This window comes from Dryobates pubescens, chromosome 10, assembly GCF_014839835.1.
Source record: "Dryobates pubescens isolate bDryPub1 chromosome 10, bDryPub1.pri, whole genome shotgun sequence".
In the NCBI taxonomy this organism is placed as follows: Eukaryota; Metazoa; Chordata; class Aves; order Piciformes; family Picidae; genus Dryobates; species Dryobates pubescens.
The window spans coordinates 7690553-7709919 of record NC_071621.1 but is presented as its reverse complement, the minus strand read 5'-3'; the positions used below and the strand labels follow the sequence as shown (position 1 = coordinate 7709919).

Sequence of the window (19367 nt, the reverse complement as noted above, 5' to 3'; positions counted from 1 at the left end):
AGCCTCAGAGATGGTGACATAATTTCTTTCATAAAATGGCAAGATTTTTTTTTTAAGTCTCTGCATTTATATAGTAATTTCTGATTGAAACTAGTGATCACATGCTCAGGGACTGCTTCAGCTCCACAGTTTCTGGTCAATTGGGTAATAAGCTATTTCAAACTCATCTGAAATCATGAGCTGTGAGATTGTTTCTTCCCATATAGATAAGCAAAATTAGCTGAAGCTTGAATGTGGCATTCTTATACATCCTCTTGTGCAACTTCTCAGGCATTTTTTAATTTATTTTGAAAACATTTCCTCATCCTTTATGATGAAAGAAGTATTTCTATGATCCTACACGCTGCCCTAGAATGAACGAGATAGAAACATTTGCATTTAATTTAAGCAAGTGAATGGGGAGAACCTCCTTAGTAGGTGAACATTCCTTTCTGTACTACTTTCACATACAGTTTTCAAGTCAATTGGACTTTGGCTTTGAAGTTGTCTCACATCATAAGTCCAAGAAAAAGAGTGAGGTTTTGTGTTTTTCTCTGGCAAACACTCATGATGCATGGTTATCAAGCTTACTGTTAAGCTTTGTGACAGCTTGTCTTTGCTGTGCATCCCAACAAAGCATTTGGCCCCAGCCTTTCCAAGTGAAATTTCACCAAAGGCTTTCCTGATGGAGGAAAGTTGAATCATTCATCATCTAACCAAGACAGATCTCCAGCAGGTATTTTCATGCAAGATTCTTCATTTTCTCTGCTTCAGAAAAGAGTAGCAAGCATCATTGTGTCTGTGCCACAAACAAACCCACAGAGCAGAAAGCATCACGTCTTGTGTTGGACATTCCTGTTCCATGTCTGAAGTGCTGTGGGGTTAATCTCCAGACTCAGAAAAGTCTGCCTGTTTCTTTCTGATCAATGTTTAAAAATGTATACATGTTTTCACATCACTTTCATCTTGTCTTTAGGTACAGCAAGTGCAAGCTTGATTTTTCAGTCATTAGTTTTCTAAACATATCAAGTGTGTGAATGTCCAAACTTCTGTAGAATTTACTTTCAGAGTGTGGTAATTTAGGCTGGGTGCCTTCTGCTGTTACCACACAAGACACACCTCTGGTGCCCCAGGCATCCAGCCCAGTGGGTGGACACAGGAAATAGCGTATTTCATTCCCATAATGTCCTGCTCCCTATAAATCCATCAGCAAAGCCTCACATTTTCTCTTTCTTCCTTCACCGCTACCATGGGAGATGCTCCCTATCTGGTAATGGAAGGGGAGTTCTCTCAAGGCCTCTTCGGCCTGGCTAGGCATAATACCAGGAGGAGAAGGGGAAAGGGCAGTCTCAGATCTGGCCAGCTGAGACTAGCCTAACAGTGGAGGAGGGGAAGAAAGAGCCCTGGGGGTTGTTGGTGTACCCTCAGGTGGGGAGAGGGGAGTGCTGGGAAGCTTCTGGATGTGCTTTGGGATCTCTTTTGTCACCGTGCTTGTACCTTTCTGTAAAACACTCACTGCTTTCCCATTTAAACTCTCCATCACTTAAGCAATCCATTTGTTTGAGTCTCGTTTTTTCTGCCCCGGTGGGAGGCAAGGGAGGATCTCCCTCAAACCCACCACACAGAGCAAAATGGCCTTTGAAAAATCAGAACAGTTGATACATCTTTTATATGGTGATTCCTGTAATAATTTGTGAAGAGTTTTACTAGGTCATCCCATGGAATATTTCTCCTATTTCTCTTTCATGCATGCTCTTGCTGTAATAGCCCATTGTTGCATCAGGTGATATGTAGGTATTAGCAGTAGCTTTTATTTTGAGGGAAATGTAATGCAGGACTCTGAGTTCAGTGGGAACACTGAACATGCCCAAAAACCTTAGGGCTACTTTCTATACTTCTTCCATTTCAAGTCTACAAATCCACTTAGGCAGCAACCCATAGAATAAGGAACTATCTGGTATTTTACATGGACAAGGGCTTAATGCAACTGGAGGTTCTTATCAACTACTTCAGAGTCACAACTAAGGTAGTATAAGGGTAACATTTGGCTGTCCCTGAATAAGGAGGTCTCACATCCTGTTTCCCCATGTCCATAATTCCTGTCCCCTCCCCAGATGAGATCTAATGATCATGTTACACCAGGGCAAACTCCCTCTGTTCCCTCATTAAAAAAACAAAAATCCATGAGATCATCCTGCTAACCAATTTATCTTATCATTGCTCAGTCTATTGATAATAATTGAAATGGTACCTGTGTGTGGCAAGTACCTTTCATGGCAGTTTATCATTAAAAGTCATTAAATTAACATTAATGGCAGTTGTAGTAGCAGTAGTTGAAACTATAGAAAGAAAAACCCCAAAGATTAGTATGCAGTGAAAGAAGACGGGAGAGCTGCAGCTCGGTCAGGGAATTCAGCTCATTATGATGTTAAAATATTTGTGAATATGATATGTTCTTAAAGCCCACAAGGCACCACAGCAATATAACTATCATTATTATTTCACACACACAAAAAAATTATTTTTCCCCCAGAAGTCCATTTCCAACAAAAAAATAATATTTTTTAGCTTAGTTCTAGGATTGAATAAGGGATTGGAAAATATGTAAACCTTATGCTGCTATTCTTGCCTGGTATAGTCTTTATCATGGACTGGTAAAATAATTTATCATGGACTGGTCTTACCATGAAGACCCCAGATATGGCACTCTGGACTCATTGGCCAGAACTGTGACAAGTTAGAAAATATTTTCTGCATTTTAGAAAATATTAAGTTTACTTTTTAAAGGCATATTCAACCTGACAATTAATAGTCAGACTGATTCTCAATTAATCACACATTTCCTCCCACTTAACTGCCAAAAACAAAGACTTCCTCAAAAACTGAGTGTAATTAATTTCTGGTCTCATAATGTGAAAAGACTAGTCTTGTTAATCAAAGATACTCATGAAAGCGTGACCAACCTTGAAGAGATTATAAGTATTATCATAAACCAGTAATTTGCACTGTTGGACTGTAACTAACGACATGCAAAGCATGTTCTTTTGAATGTGATGGGGTTTTTCTCCGTCCACATGCTATTGCAGTTTAACTATTTTCAGCAAAGCAATATTTTTCTTAGTTAACTTTTCAGAATAAGAATGCTTCTGTTTAAATGTTAATTGAAAAGCCAATTAAGCAAGCATGAATTATAGCTTAATCTAGTAGCAGTAATGTCTATAACATCTTGGTAATTTTTTTCAAACCTTGATGTCTCATAATTAATCTTTTAAGCAGTTTCAGATGGCAAGTTTTATCACCATTTAAAAATCATAGAAACTAAGTTAGAAAGGTGAAACCCAAGTGTAGAAATAATTCACCTTTAGGGATATTCCAGCTCAACAACTCTGACTCTCCTAGCGGCAGAGCCCTCAACATGACAAAAGCCTGAAATGCTCTTGGTTTTATTCCTTTGAGTAATCCAGTTCATCAATAGTGGACAGAGTAAGCAGAGGTCTAAATGTTGCAATGTCTTCAAAAGAAAACACTTTGCCTTATTCAGCTAAATACTTACAAAGGAATGCAAATCTGCACAGTGCATAAAGCAATAGAGAATATTTAGATAAGCTTTTTAATCTCAAAGTCCAACAGCTGGGGCCCATTTGGTCACCAAGGCATATAATGCCAGTTCGTTTGCCCACTGTGGGACTGCATCCATGGCTCAGGACTTACAGGACATCCTCATCCCTACAGAAAACTAGTTGGAGCCTGGGCAGAAAACTGCAAAGCTCAGAGGGTGCCTTGCACCTAAGTCATTTGCCAGGAGTCTCCTTCCAGGCAAGACAGGGCAGGCTGCAGCAGCCACAGGAGTTAGGTTGTTCAGAACACTGCAAAACAACAAGTATCCTTCTCCTTCAAAATCTAACTGGAATTTTTCCCCACTGTGCTTTGAGTTCCCCCCTGCAATTTTATCTGTCAAGGGGGGCAAGTGTCGTAAGAGAAACCAGAGGTATCAATTCCTAAGCTTTTACCTCCAACCAGGGATTTTTCTGTACTGATTCTTTCCACACACACACACAAAAATGTGTTTAATAAATTGTGAACTCTGTTTTATTGGTTCAAAATGTCACTGTGTTATACTTTATTTCTGCATAAGACAGGGGAAGTCATACTATGTTTGCCTCTTGTGATGCACTAAGCAAATAAGATTGCCATATTTTCCTTATTTTGCTATGCTAGAATACGTTATTTTTCATCTGAAAACAAGAAAATACAGAACAACATCTGTTTCTTTTCAAGGAGAACATTCCCTCAACTCTAAAGCAGTACAGAGTACATATGAAGGATTTTAAATGTAAAATTATCTAAAATGTTTAAAAATATAAAAATCTTGAATCTATGTAAAGTAAATAACTACACTTCTCTTCATTCCTGATTATTAGCAGAGCTATTGAAGGTGCAAATAATAAAAGATTAATTTAAAAACATTTTCAAATATAAAAGCATCGTCCAGGTGGATCCTTATGTTATCCAAAAAGGAGTACACACAAAGTCTGCAGGGACCATAAGACTACCTAGTTCCTTTCAGACTGAAAGTCTTAAGAGTTCTTAAAAAAATAAAACACGCCATATACACTGGAAAGATACAATTTTACATCCCAAGATAAAGCATAAAAATGCCACAACTTTTAGTTTAGCATGTTATCATCACCTCAGGGTGGAGATTTGTCCATGTACTTAATTCAGATAAGCGCTTGATGTACCTGTAAGAGTCTAAACTCCTGGTGTGACTCAACAAAGATAAAATCATTTGCTGCTTGCCCAGACAGTACCAATCCTGGATGCAAATCACCTTGCAATTGCATCGTGATAACACTGGACTGCAGCTGGCCTATAACAATGACCCAAGGACCCAGCCATCACGCCTTCAGGACAAGATCATTTCCAGGAAGGGAGGGTGGCGAGACAATGGACTCACCACCTGTTTCTGGATGTGTAATGGGTGTGTGGGCAGGTTAGATGGAGAAGGGGAAGGCGGAGGCCCTCCCCCACCTCCATCTAGACCCCTGCCTAAACACACAGGATTACACAGAAAGATTTCCTGGGGAACGATACCTGGATATTTACCTAAGGAGGACTTTCCTGGCTCCTGAATTCCTGAGGGACGATGCTTGGACACATACCTAAGGACTAAAACTGTATAAAAGACTTGACCACTACTGGCTCAGGAGGAAGAAAAATGCAGAGAGAAAAACGCTGAAGGAGGACCATGCCGCTGAGAAGGAAGGAAGCAGACTGAACCCTCTCTCCGTGTCCTAAGTCCCGCTTGCTGCCACTCATGGAGCTGACCCATGCTGCCCAGAGGGACCTCATCTATTCTCCAGTCAAAGCCTCAGCACCCTTTCTCTACAGACCCAGGCTGCCCAGAGGGATCACATCGCATCTCCAGCCAAAGCCTCAGCACAAACCCAGCACCTCCTGCAGTACCTTTCCTCCACAGACTCAAACTGCCTTGGGGGGGGTGAGGGGTGTGGTAATATAATTCCCTTCCTCCTCTCTCTCTCTCTCTCTTCTCTCTCTCCCTCTCTATCTTCTCCCTCTCCCCTTCTTATTTCCATTTTATTTATGTAATAAATAGTCTAGCTGTTGATATTTTGTCCTCGCTTGTGCCTTTAATTTCACAACACGGGAATATTCAAAAGAACTGAGTCTCCTTCCCTCTCCGGACCGAGACAGTACCTCTCACTGATTCTATCAAGAAATGGTTCCTATGGTTAAATATGTTAGCAACTAAAATAGGACTAAGGACTGAAGCACTTCCCATAGGAGGACAGTCAGAGTTGGAATTACTTAGTTTGGATAAGAGGATGCTCCAGGGAGAGCAGCAGCTTTCCAGTACTTAAAGAGAGCTTACAAGAAAGATGGGGAGGGATTCTTTATCAGGGAGCAAAATGGTAGGAGGAAGAGTAACCATTTTAAAATGAAAAAGTGTAGATTCAGATTAGGTATTCAAAAGAAATTCTTTACTGTGAGAATGGTGAGACACTGGAACAGGTCATCCAGAGAAGCTATGGGAGTGTTCCCTGGGAGTGTTCAAGGCCAGGTTGGATGGGGCTTTGAACTACCCAGCCTTGTGGAAGGTGTCCCTGCCCATGATAGGGGGCTTAGAACTAAATGATCCTTAAGGTCCTTTCCAAATAAAACCACTGTGATTCTATTACTGGTTTTTTGAGACCAAACATCATACATAACCCTACTAATGCTACATAATACCTTATCCTATGTCACCTCTGTTCCACTGTGTTGCCCTTGTGGTCCTGGACATTATTAATATTTTATGTGGGGGGAGGTTCAGTTCAAATTGTCTGAAGGGCTAGTGTGATTGTCTTGCAAGTCATCAGAAAGGTTCCTCTTCTGCAGTCCAGGAAGCAAATCACATCTGGGCTGCATGAAGTAAAGCAAGGCCAGCAAATCAAGAGAGATGATTGTGACACTCTGCTCTGGTGAGACCTCACCTGCAATACTGTTTCCAGCTCTAGGACCCTCAGCATAAGAAGGACATGGACCTGATGGAGTGGGTCCAAAGGAGGGCCACAAAAATTATCAGAGGGCTGGAGCACCTCTCCTATGAAGACAGACTGATGGAGTTGGGGTTGTTCAGCCTGGAGGAGAGAAGGCTCTGGGGAGACCTTATAATGGCCTTCCAGTACCTGCAGGAGGCATACAAGAAAGCCATTGAGAGATTGTTGGCAAGGGCATGTAGCAACAGGGAAGGGTAGATTTAGATTAGACATTACAAAGAAGTTCTTTACTGTGAGGGTAGTGGAACATTGGAACAAGCTGCCCAGGGAGGCGATGAAGGTCCCATTCCTGGGGACATTCAAGGTCTGCCTTGATGAGGCTCTGAGCAACCTGATCTAGGTGGGGACGTCCCTGCTTACTGCAGGGGTGTTGAACTAGATGAGTTTTTAAAATCCTTTCCAACCCCATGTATTTTATGATTCTATGATTAAACCACAAGGTGTCACATTGCAGGACATGGCATAAGGGCACACAGCACTACTAGAGAATGCAGAAGCCACCCAAACATTCTATTACCTGAGAAAACAATGAAGTTGCTAACCCTTTAACCACAACCACCTGTCTAGGGACCATTCCCCCAGGCAGGCATCTCTGAGCTGTGATAGGTGAGGGGGTTCACGTGGACAAAATAAGAATGACAGCACTGAGCTATACCTACTGTTCAGCTGCAATTACAGTTGATGATGCCTGTGCTTCATCAATCACGCACAGTACAAAGTACTCTGGCAGACATTTGTAGTCACTGTGGGGGACAGAGGGAGAAAGTCACCAGGCATTAAATACTAAATGAGTGCTTCAGTCTTACCTTGGGGCTTTTTTCTTGACCATCTGTGGCCGTTTGACGCTGTGCCTTTAAGAAAGGGGCACACCGGCTAAAAGTTTGTAAAATATTTTGGTATTCTAAATGAATTTCATTGGTAGGATTGTGGGAGGAGAGATTGGACCCAGGGGAGTTGGGAACTTTCTCTCAGTCTTCCTTCCTTCGCTGTCCCTCTCGGCTGGATCTGCTTCTGGGATTCTGGCCAACTAAGATAAGAACTAACTCCCTGTGCATAGGCCTCTGTCTGTTGTGCTAACTCCCTTTTCGTCTCTTCTTCTACCTCTTTTGGGGGAGAAGGGAGGTAGGGGGGTGAAGGGGGCACAGGGGGAAGCCCCCTCTGTGGGGGGGTCTGGTTTCTGGTTGAGTTCATTTGCTGTATATTCCTGTATATACTGTAAAATACCTGTATATACTGTAAAATACCTGTATTTGTTGTGTTGCATCTAATCTGTTTCCTTGTAAAATATACTCTCATTTCTCCGACTGGGTTTAGCCGTGGTGTCTTTCTCAGTGGGGGAGGGAAAGCAGAGCCTTTCCTTTCAAACCACCACACCATCCCCCTTAAATCTGCCATTCTTTGCCCAGTTTCACACAAAGTGAGGCCCGATGTGAACATTAGGAACAATGTCAGGACATCTAGCAGGCAGCAGAGTCCTCTATCTGTTGCACATGTCTCAATTATCACTCCCCTTCTTGTTTCCTCTTCTACACTTTTTACCATTTCACTGCTGGTTTTGTACCTCTTTTTTTCCCCTCCTCATCTCCTTTCTCTTTCTTTTCTCTTAGAAAATTATCCAGAAAGCTCCACTTGGAATAAAGAAACAGATTTGCTTACTCATCTGGTTATCACATTTCACATTGTAGGAAACAGCACCATGTTTTTTACACATTAAGCACTTTACATATGGCTATGATTAATTAGAAAATTTCTGTTGTCAGCTTTACATACCAACTACCATCCCACCATGAGAGCATTTTTCCAGCTGCTGCAGAAGTGAGAAACACCAGAGAGAATAATGTGCTCCTCCCTCTCCTGGCATCACCACCCCTGCTTTAATGATGGATCTCTTTTTCAGTCAGAGAAACAATCAGGAACTGGAGCAAGCAACACAGAAGAAGTATGGAGCTGATGTCAAACACATTGTTGTGCTTTTCATCTTTTGTAAAAAAATAGCAATAATAATACTTGTCACTAAACCATGCACCATCCACGGTCCTGGTGACCTTCCCAAACACTGAAGTCCACATCTCCACAGATAGATAGTCAAGACAAATAGCATATTGTCATGTTTCCTAGATACTAAATAATGTATTTTTTACCCTGAATTGGGGTAGAGAGGAGAACAGCAAGTTTGATTTTTCTTACACCAGTATATTATTCTTTTCCTTTACATATTCTTTTGGGATAATACACACACACACACACACTTTGTAAACCACCTCAGCTTGCAATCTTGACCTTAGCATCTTTTCCTGCATCACACAAAATAATCTAGAGGTTTTTTAGCTGAAAATCACACCCAACAAAGTTCTAAAAATATCCCTTCATTCTTAAAAAGTACTTGATTTTTCTGTTTCAAAGCTGAGTTCTTCAGTCGTTTTTTTTCTTTTATAATATACCCCACTTCAAGCCACTGCAAATAGATTGTGGCTCCTGGGGCAGGAACATGCTTTTTTTTCCCTGCTACATAAACCCTGCAGCTCAATCTGAAAGCCAAAGATGTAAAGACACTGGTAATACACCTAATTGAAATGGACCTAACAATGTAACATCAGAAAACAGCATTATCTCTTCTTAAAATTAGTGCTTATCCATTCTCAATAATCTGTGTAGACCAAAGCAATAAGAAAATAATTTTAAAGCACATGGCATACAGGCAAAAAAATCTGTAAAGAATGATATACCAATTAAGTCTTTCATATCTTGCTTAATTTTTAATTGGTACAAGGTGAGGGAAGGCTGGTATTTAGTTGATTAAAACAGCTGCTTCAAACACACTTTTTGAAGTTGTAACAGAATCATTGTAATCTAAGATGGCAGGAGCCCTGAAACCATCTTGGAGCACATTCTGCACATCCAAGCTAAAACAGCTGCCTCCTAATGGAGCTGTGTTTGTCATTTTCTCTTCCCCTTCCACAGCAAATTTCAATAGAAAGAGTAGCTCTTTAGCATTTGCCCTAATTGAACAGCCACTGATCAGCTTCACAGCAATGGAGGAGCAGGTGATTATCAGAACACATGGTATGCTGATTAGGAGACTGCTATCTCTGAACATACTGAGCTGCAAGTAACAAAGATTACCAGGAGATTAATTGAGGGAAATATGCTAGCCAATGTTTCACTGGCAAAAGTATTATGTCAGTGAATAAACTATACTATTCAAATTAATTTAGAAAGTGTTATGAATATTTGGTTTCTTAAAATTCCAAACCATATGCTTTTAAAAGTTTATATATCAAAAAAGATCAACAATCAGAATACATAGAATACATAGAATAAACCAGGTTGGAAGAGACCTTCAAGATCATCGTGTCCAACCCATCAACCAATCCAACACCACCTAAACAATTGTATTTTCTAAATACATATTGACAAATTAATGGTATTATGTCCAGATCAAAATTTCTTACAACTGGCAGAATGAATTTTATGATTGTTTAGATAGTAATTCTCTCAAAACACCTTGCAAGCTGGCACGTTTAAAGGTAATTTAAGTATATAATAAACCTATGGAAATGTCCATGAAGATATCGCTTTTATTAGAAAATAAATTAATAAAAGAAATAAATTAGTTATGCAAATTAAAAGTTACCCAAAATTGCTGAGTACTGCACATTTACTAATACATTTCTAGGGGACAAAGAAAATTAATATTTTATTATAACAATGTGTAATTACAAAGGAGTTCATCTGGCAGGTTACAAATGTTCCCTTCCTCCCCCCAAAAGAAAAAAAAAATTTAAAATATTCCTTTCATAGAGATCAGCTCATAGGATTTTCATTCTTGAGCTCTGTATAGAATGGGTAGAAACATGAGTCAACTCCCTACCTGTTCAGATTATGCATTTCAATAAACTACTGAAGATAACTTAGGAATGGATTTATCTCTTAGCTTTTTCACCCCTCTACCAAATACTGACTTCAACTAGGCAAGCAGGTAACTCACCCGTGACAGAGATCAGAATGCTTATTTTTATGTTTTCTATGAATATTTATTTAAGGTAATGATGCCTTCCCACAAGACAAAACTTAACATTAATGATTTGAAATTGACAAATTTAAGGCACACCTATGGCTAGGAGAGGAAGGCATCCCTTTCTGCATGTTAGCACTGTCAATTCTCACTGACTTCCTTTCGCTAAAGGCATTTCTGGAACCCAAGACAAAGTTCTAGCTATTTGAATGGACAGTGAGGTAGTGTAAACTGAGGTGAGCTAGAAGTAGTCTGGTGGTAAAGTCTCTTCTTTGTTTTACCCAGAAGTATGTAGTCAATAGATTTATTTACCAGGTAAGGAAGACATCTTGTAGCATCCTTCCCTAGTATGAGAATGTAGGAAAAGGAAATTATTGTAGGCTTTCTGAAAAATCTTACTTTGTAGTGTGACAGAGACATATCTAAGCATTTTAGAGATGAGTTCATTGCTTTATTTCTCTTGCTGTCAGGATAAATGGGTACAAAAAGCCTCTGTCATTTTACTGTGGTACAGAAATGAAAATACATATCTTAAACCCAGCAAATATATAGAAGGAAAGTTCTCATTAATTCTCTTAGAAAACAGTTAGGTACTATCACCTCTAGAACACCTCAAGAATGCTTTGGTTTCTAATACTGGGAAAGACTTTGGTCCCTGGAGCTAGGAACAGGTAGGTGAGCATGTCTTGTGCTAAATGGATGCTGAAATTTGTCAAAACAGACTATCTGCACAAGAGCTAACTTCCCAAGCAATGAAGTCTCTTCACTGACTTTTCTATCAGATAGGATTCAAGAGACATGGTACAAATGTACCATAGGCATATATCTTTTTAATAAAATCCTACTCCTAAAGCTAACTTTCCCTTGAACAAGGCAAGTCATTGCAAGTGGTACACATGTAACCTACATTAGTTACTTAGCATGAAGATTTCTGTCCCTGAGTTAGTCACCTTGGACTCCCCTTACATTTAAAAGAGAGAAGTAAACTTTTGGGGACTGTAATACATCTGTTCTGTTGTAGACAGCTACATCAGTCTTTAGATGGGTTTGCCTTTCTCCACAGATTACAAATAGAGCCAAGTTAACTCAACCATATCAAAGATTGTCTTCCCTATGATAAACAGACCCCACACACGCTCAGGTTCACCTTTTCAAAGATGTCATACAGCACATTAAAACAGCTGTTGCATGCTCAGTTAGAAGCCTGGATCCTATGTCTTCTGTAGGCAAAAGTGAAAAGAAAAAAAAAAAAGAACAATCCCAGGGAACTGTGAACATTTGGAGGTTATTGTTAAGGTTCATTGCCAAAACACAAGCCTGAGAACAGTGATGAACACTTTAAAACTGACTAGAAGACATAAAAGGATGAGCACAAAAGGGACTGACATACTCAACAGCCATGGAAACACCATTGCCAAGACCTCTAGAAACTATAAGGTGAGCAGCCTGAGAAGGATATAGACTTACTCCAACTGAATTATAGAAATTATGCACTGGGGAAATTTGGGGTTGGAAGAGCCACAGAGGCAAGGTGGAAAGAACTTGGAAAATTCTTCTACTGTTGATGAAATGTCCTTCACTGACCACAGACCAAGAAAAGTTTCCTGAAAAAATCCAGTGGATGCAAGGCAGCAGTGAGGGTATGCATCAGTGCTCTATGCCTGTCATAAGGGAAGCCTGGGATATTTGCAAAGCTAGGTTCTGAACTTAGCACCCCGAGGAGATATTATCTGTTGTAATACAGAACACCTTGGAATTCAAATCTATGGCTACAAATTATGCAAAATACCCCTGTGCAGTTTGAAAGATATTTAATAATTCCTATCAACACATCAATACCAGCACCAGAAAAATATCTATTTTTAAAAGTCAGAAAATATCACAACTGAAAATAAAATCTGAATTATTAGCTAAAAAGTTAATATACATAGACTGGAGAAGAGTGGGAACTTCCATCTGAGAACAATACTGTAGCTGGTACTTTTCCATTTCTGTTTGGCAAATATTCAACTTAGTGATAACAAAAATGTTTTCAGGATTACACTTACCAACAATTTCACTCGGCTCCTTATTGTAAAGTTTTTTGTTCCAGTAAAGAAGTCTGAGAAATGGAAAGGACACCAGAACAACAAGGCAGATACCAACAAACATATGCCCTGTGAAGGCTGCGAAATCCAATCCCTGGAAATAAAAATGAAAACATAAATTGAAAATCAGCTATTTTTCTGTATTACCTACAGGGGAAAATACTGAACTATGTGTACTTTAGAAACCAATAATAAATATAAAGCAATAAAGTCCGTTCCAAGTGCAGCATGCTGCGTATAATCTGTTTCAAGGAGATGAGAAACATTATACTGGAATTCAAAGAACTGAAAAATTACATTATGAGTTATTCTGAAAAGCAATTTGTGTTCCTGACATGGATAGAATTACCCCCCAAAAAATTTAAAAATCCAAACAAACAATGAAAACTGAATAATGACCTTTTACTTTTCATTGAAATTATTGAATTAATTTTAAAACACACTGGATCGTATAAATACTCACAATTTAATGACCAGCTTTTGTTTTAAACTAAGGACAAAATGGATTTTTACACAAATTCTGCCTGAATCACGATTTTTTCTAAATTCACGATGCTGTTGCACAATAACAGTGTTACATCACAGTATTACAGTATCACAGTATAACTAAGGTTGGAAGAGACCCCAAGGATCGTCAAGTCCAACCTGTCCCAACAGACCTCACAACTAGACCATGGCACCAAGTGCCATGTCCAATCTCCCCTTGAACACCTCCAGGGACGGCGACTCCACCACCTCCCTGGGCAGCCCATTCCAATGACGAATGACTCGCTCGGTGAAGATCTTTCTCCTCACCTCGAGTCTAAACCTCCCCTGGCACAGCTTGAGACTGTGTCCTCTTGTTCTGGTGCCTGGGAGAAGAGACCAACCCCCTCCTGTCTACAACCACCTTTCAGGTAGTTGTAGAGGGCAATGAGGTCACCCCTGATCCTTCTCTTCTCCAGGCTAAACAATCCCAGCTCCCTCAGCCTCTCCTCATAGGGCTTGTGCTCAAGGCCTCTCCCCAGCCTTGTTGCCCTTCTCTGGACACATTCAAGTGTCTCGATGTCCTTCTTAAACTGAGGGGCCCAGAACTGGACACAGGACTCAAGGTGTGGCCTAACCAATGTCGATATATTGTTTATTTTTCTGCCTGCTCAATAAATGGACACATTCCTTCCTCACATTTTGCTGAAAGTATTCTCAAAAAGGTTAGGTAGACTATATTAAAAAACAATAAGAATGGTGACATCTTGCCCTTAAACTTCAAAGTTAGTCATGCTTTGAGTAGGACATTGGACTAGATGACCTCCAGGGCCCCTTTCAACTGAATTATTTGATACCATATTACGCACAATGTAGTGGATCAGGGTTAGCCTTTGGTCTGAGAATTTTTGAAGTAGTCATCACTAACCTGTCCAAACAAAGTCCTTGAAACTCCAAGGGGGATCACATCCAGGTACTCTGGTAGCAAGGTACTGTCTTATATTCACAGAGTGAACAGGTGGTCTCAGCAGAGCTTGGAAGAAAGCATTGTCTCAGCCCTGGATAGCTCAAGTTGTTCAGACTGAGTTTTCAGAACACCCACTGGCTCTAGAAAGTCATAGGATCTCCATGTGCCACACCTCTATGTCTCTGTGGGGACTTGCCTTTTACAAAATACCTGTGTGTTGCCTAGAGGCCCTTCCATAGTGCCAAAACAGCTTCCCATGCAGTATCAGCTGGTACTACCTCCTGTGTGCTAAGACTGTTGGGGGCTTACTATATTAAATATGTGTTTTTCTATACTGTCTCCTGCTAAAAGAATTTATGTGTAAATGTCACAGCTGAAATGTCTCTAACTACAAAAAAGGGAAAAAACAACTATTCTCTATTGCACCACAGGGCATAATAAAAAGGCTACCGACACAAGGAGCTGATTAAGGTCATAAAGAACTCTCATCACCAGATAAAGATCTTTTACAAAAATCCATAGTTTGCAGACAGTTTAATAAAACTTAAACTATAAATATGCAGACCTTGGATTAGAATTTGATCATACTGAAATACAGGTTTCAGCTTCATGAGCTAAAAAAAAATTAATAAATAATCATCCTTAGCTACTATTTAATAGCAGAATCCTTGCCTCTTCTACACTTCAGCCTCTAAAAGGTGAAAATGTATACCTGGTAATTTGCTGGCCTTTTATTATAATTCAGCTAGCACCATTTCTTTTTGCAAAAGTCGAAAGAAGTCTCTTCATGAATTAGAATGCGATTGTTTGAAGAATCAGACATAAAAATGTGATACCACTAAGGAAAATAATATATCTCCATTCAGTTTCCCTACATAATAAGTCAGCCAGTCAAATGACTGGCATCTCTGCAAGAGAGATTTACAATTCAGTTTGTATAAATGCTGAGAAAGACAGGCCTTTGCCAATTAAGTCAAGATCCAGAGCTACAGGAGACATTTCTATGAAAAATGAAAGCGACTTTCCTAACTCCAAGGAATTTACAAATAGGAACTGGAAAATTGAATTCTGCAAAGGCTCCATGTTTTTAAGACCTGCCTTCAAAGTATATAAAGTACATACGGGGTGGCCCTGCACTTAGGGAATCTCTTGACGCCACAGAACTTGAGGTTAAGGATGAATGGATTGCATGCCTATGGCTTAAAATCAGAGGGAGGGCTAACAAAACTGACATCCTGGTTGGAGCCTGTAATAGACCACCCAACCAGGATGAAGAGGTAGATGAAGTATTCTACAAGTAGCTGGAGGTCATCTGAAGATCACTAGCCCTTGTCCTTGTGGGTGACTTTAACCTGCCAGATATCTGCTGGGAACTTAACACAGCAGACAGAAGGCAGTCCAGAAGGTTCCTAGGAGGACAGATTCTTGGCACAGCTGTTATGTGAGCGTACCAGGGGTGAGGCTTTGCTTGACCTGCTGTTCTCAAATAGCAAAGGGCTGGTGGGAGATGTGATGGTAGGATGTCTAGGGTGCAGCAATTATGAAATAGTGGAGTTTTCAATACACAGGGAAATAAGGAGAAAAAACAACAAAACACTTACCTTCAACTTCTGGAGGGCAGACTTCAGCTTATTTAAGCAACTAACCCAGAAAGTACCCTGGGTAGCAGCCCTTATGAACAAAGGGGCCCAGGATGGTTGGACCTACTTCAGCTAGGAACTCTTGAAGGCACAGGAAGAGGCTGTGCCCATGTGCTGAAAGATCAGCCGCTGGGAAGGCAACCAGCTTGGATGAGCAAGCAGCTCTTGAAGGAATTAAGGAAAAAAGAGGGTGTATTGCCTTTGGAAAGCAGGGGAGGTAACTTGAGTTATATTTAACGATGTTGTTAGATTATATAGGAGAAAAATTAGAGAGGCAAAAGCCCAGTTAGAACTTAAGCTGGCCACCTCTGTGAAGGACAATAAAAAGCATTTTTATAAATATATTAATGCTAAGAAGAGGGGCAAGAAGAACCTCCACTCTTTATGGGACTTGGGGACAAACATTGTAACTAAAGGTAAGAAAAAGGCAGAGATACTAAATACCTTCTTTGTCTCCGTTTTCAACAGTAAGACAGGAGGACTTAGAATACATAGAATAAACCAGGTTGGAAGAGACCTTCACAATCACTGCATCCAACCCATCAACCAATCCAACCCAACCAAACAACTAACCCATGGCACCAAGCACCCCATCAAGTCTTCTCCTGAACATCTTCAATGATGGCGACTCCACCACCTCCCCCGGCAGCTCATTCCAATGGCCAATCATTCTTTCTGTGAAGAACTTCTTCCTAACATCCAACCTAAACCTCCCCTGGTGCAGTCTGAGACTGTGTCCTCTTGTTCTGGTACTGGCTGCCTGGGAGAAGTGACCAACATCCGCCTGTCTACAACCTCCCATCAGGTAGTTGTAGAGAGTAATAAGGTCACCCCTGAGTCTCCTCTTCTCCAGGCTAAGCATCCCCAGCTCCCTCAGCCTCTCCATGTAGGGCTTGTGTTCCAAACCCCTCACCAACTTCATTGCTCTTCTCTGGACTCGTTCCAGCAAGTCAACCTCCTTCCTAAACTGAGGGGCCCAGAACTGGACACAGTACTCGAGGTGCGGCCTAACCAGTGCAGTGTACAGGGGCAGAATGACCTCCCTGCTCCTGCTGGCCACACTGTTCCTGATGCAGGCCAGGATGCCATTGGCCTTCTTGGCTGCCTGGGCACACTGCAGGCTCATGTTCAGCCTACCATCGACCAGCCAGGTACCCCCAGGTCCCTCTCTACCTGGCTGCTTTCTAGCCACTCTGACCCCAGCTTGTAGCTCTGCATGGGGTTGCTGTGGCCAATGTGCAGAACCCAGCACTTGGATGTGTTAAATCTCATGCCCTTGGACTCTGCCCATCTTTCCAGCCTGTCGAGGTCCCTCTGCAGAGCCTCTCTACACTCCAGCAGATCAACTCCTGCCCCCAGCTTGGTGTCATCAGCAAATTTACTGATGATGGACTCAATGCCCTCGTCCAGATCATCAATAAAGATGTTAAAGAGCATGGGGCCCAGCACTGATCCCTGGGGGATACCACTAGTGACTGGCTGCCAGCTGGATGTGGCACCATTCACCACCACTCTCTGGGCTCGGCCCTCCAGCCAGTTCCTAACCCAATGCAGTGTGCTCCCATCCAAGCCATGGGCTGATAGTTTGGCCAGGAGTTTGCTGTGGGGGAGGGTGTCAAAGGCCTTGCTGAGGTCCAGGTAGACTACATCCACAGGCCTGCCCACATCCACCAGGCAGGTCACCTGATCATAGAAGGAGATCAGTTTGGTCAGGCAGGACCTGCCCTTCCTAAATCCATGCTCGCTGGGTCTGATCCCTTGGCCATCCTCTAAGTGCTGTGTGACTGCACTCAAGATGACCTGTTCCATAATCTTGCCTGGCACTGAGGTCAGGCTGACAGGCCTGTCATTCCCTGGCTCATCCAACCGGCCCTTCTTGTGGATGGGCACCACGCTGGCCAGCTTCCAGTCCTCTGGGATGTCTCCAGTGAGCCAGGACTGATGAAAAACCATGGAGAGTGGCTTGGCCAGCTCATCTGCCAGCTCTCTCAGCACCCTAGGATGGATCCGATCTGATCCCATGGACTTGTGGGGCTCCAAGCAGCTGAGGAGAGCTCCAATCTCCTGCTCATGGAACATAGGGAAACTATGCAGCTCCCTGGCTCCTTCTGCCAGCTCTGCAGGCCAGCTGCCGGTCTTCCCTCTAATTCTTACCCACAAGCATTCAACCCGATCGTCCCTAATCTCCATCTAAATGGCATCTAGTGCCTCCCTGATGTACAGGGCCACCCCTCCACCCCTTCTTCCTTGTCTGTCTCTCCTGAAGAGCCTGTAGCCATGAATTGCAGCGCTCCAGTGATGTGAGTCATCCCACCACATCTCTGTGATGGCAACTACATCATAACTTTCCTGCTGCAACAAGGCTTCCAGCTCTTCTTGTTTGTTACCCATGCTTCATGCATTAGTGTACATGCACTGCAGCTGGGCTGCTGGTTTGACCTCTGACTCTTGCTTATCACCCCCAGACTCTTGCCTGAGGGGACTAGTTTCATTCTCTTCCCCCTTTGAAACTAGTTTAAAGCCCTGTCGATGAGACCTACCAATTCCCTTCCCAGAATCTTTTTACCTTTGGGGGACAGGCTGTTCTCATATACTGTGACCTTTCCCCTTCTCTAGGACAGATGTACTCCATCTGTTGCCAGCTGGCCTGGTGCAGTAGAAAGTTTACCAAGATCAAAAACCCCAAAATTCTTTTGGCTGCACCAGCCTCAGACTTCAGGACAACTGGCCCCTGATTTCCTGGAGGACAACACTTGGACACATACCTAAGGACTAAAAAGTGTATGAAAGACTTGAGCAACTACTGGCTCAGCGGAAGGAAAACACAGATGAAGGAAAACACAAGAGAAGGACAATGCTGCTGAGAAGGAAAACATGAGAGAAGGAAAAGCCCGGGGCAATACTGGTCTGAAGAAAGACAGAGAGAATACCAGGAGAGGAAAAATGACAGAGACATCTCACCATGGAGCCTAGAAGAACCAGAACCCTCTCTCTGTGTCCTAAGTTCTGCCTGCTGCAACACATGGAACTGAAGAGGCTGCCCAGAGGACCACATATTTTCTACAGCCAAAGCCTCAGCACCCTTTCTTTACAGACCCAACATCTCCTGCAGCACCTTTCCTCCACAGACTCAAACTGTCTTGGTGGGGTGAGGGGGGTGGTAAAATAATTCCTTTCCTATTCTCTCTCTCTCTTCTCTCTCTCCCTCTCTATCTTCTTTCTCTCCGCTTCTGATCCATCCACTTTATTTGTGTAATAAATAGCCTAGCTGTTGGTATTTTGGCCTCGTTTGTGCCTCTAATTTCACAACACCGGAATATTCAAAAGAACTGAGTCTCTTTCCCTCTCTGGACTGAGACCCCACCATCCATGTTAATGTTCAAAAAAACATTGGGTGGGGCACTTGGAGCCATGGTTTGGTTATCAGTAGGTGTTAGGTATTAGGCAATAGGTTGGACTTGATGATCTCTGAGGTCTTTTCCAACCTGTTTAATTCTGTGACTCTGTCCGTATCCCTTATGTGCATTTATTTAATTGCATGCACTTAAAATGGACAATAAACCAAATTTATACAGGGGTTCTGTCTATGATTATAGAAAGATTATAGAAAAATCAGACAATTTTGGCCAGAAGAATCAGAAAATTTTGATCACA

The 19367-nt window shown here is 41.8% G+C and overlaps 1 protein-coding gene across 1 annotated transcript in view; it reads right to left on the bottom strand.

Annotated features, from left to right (window-relative positions):
* OCA2 (OCA2 melanosomal transmembrane protein) overlaps positions 1-19367 on the bottom strand; it is a 219560-nt gene that overhangs the window by 92210 nt on the left and 107983 nt on the right. The window contains exon 15 of the mRNA XM_054164621.1: positions 12603-12735. Coding sequence (XP_054020596.1) covers positions 12603-12735 — 133 coding nt within the window. The remainder of the gene's footprint in view (positions 1-12602; positions 12736-19367) is intronic.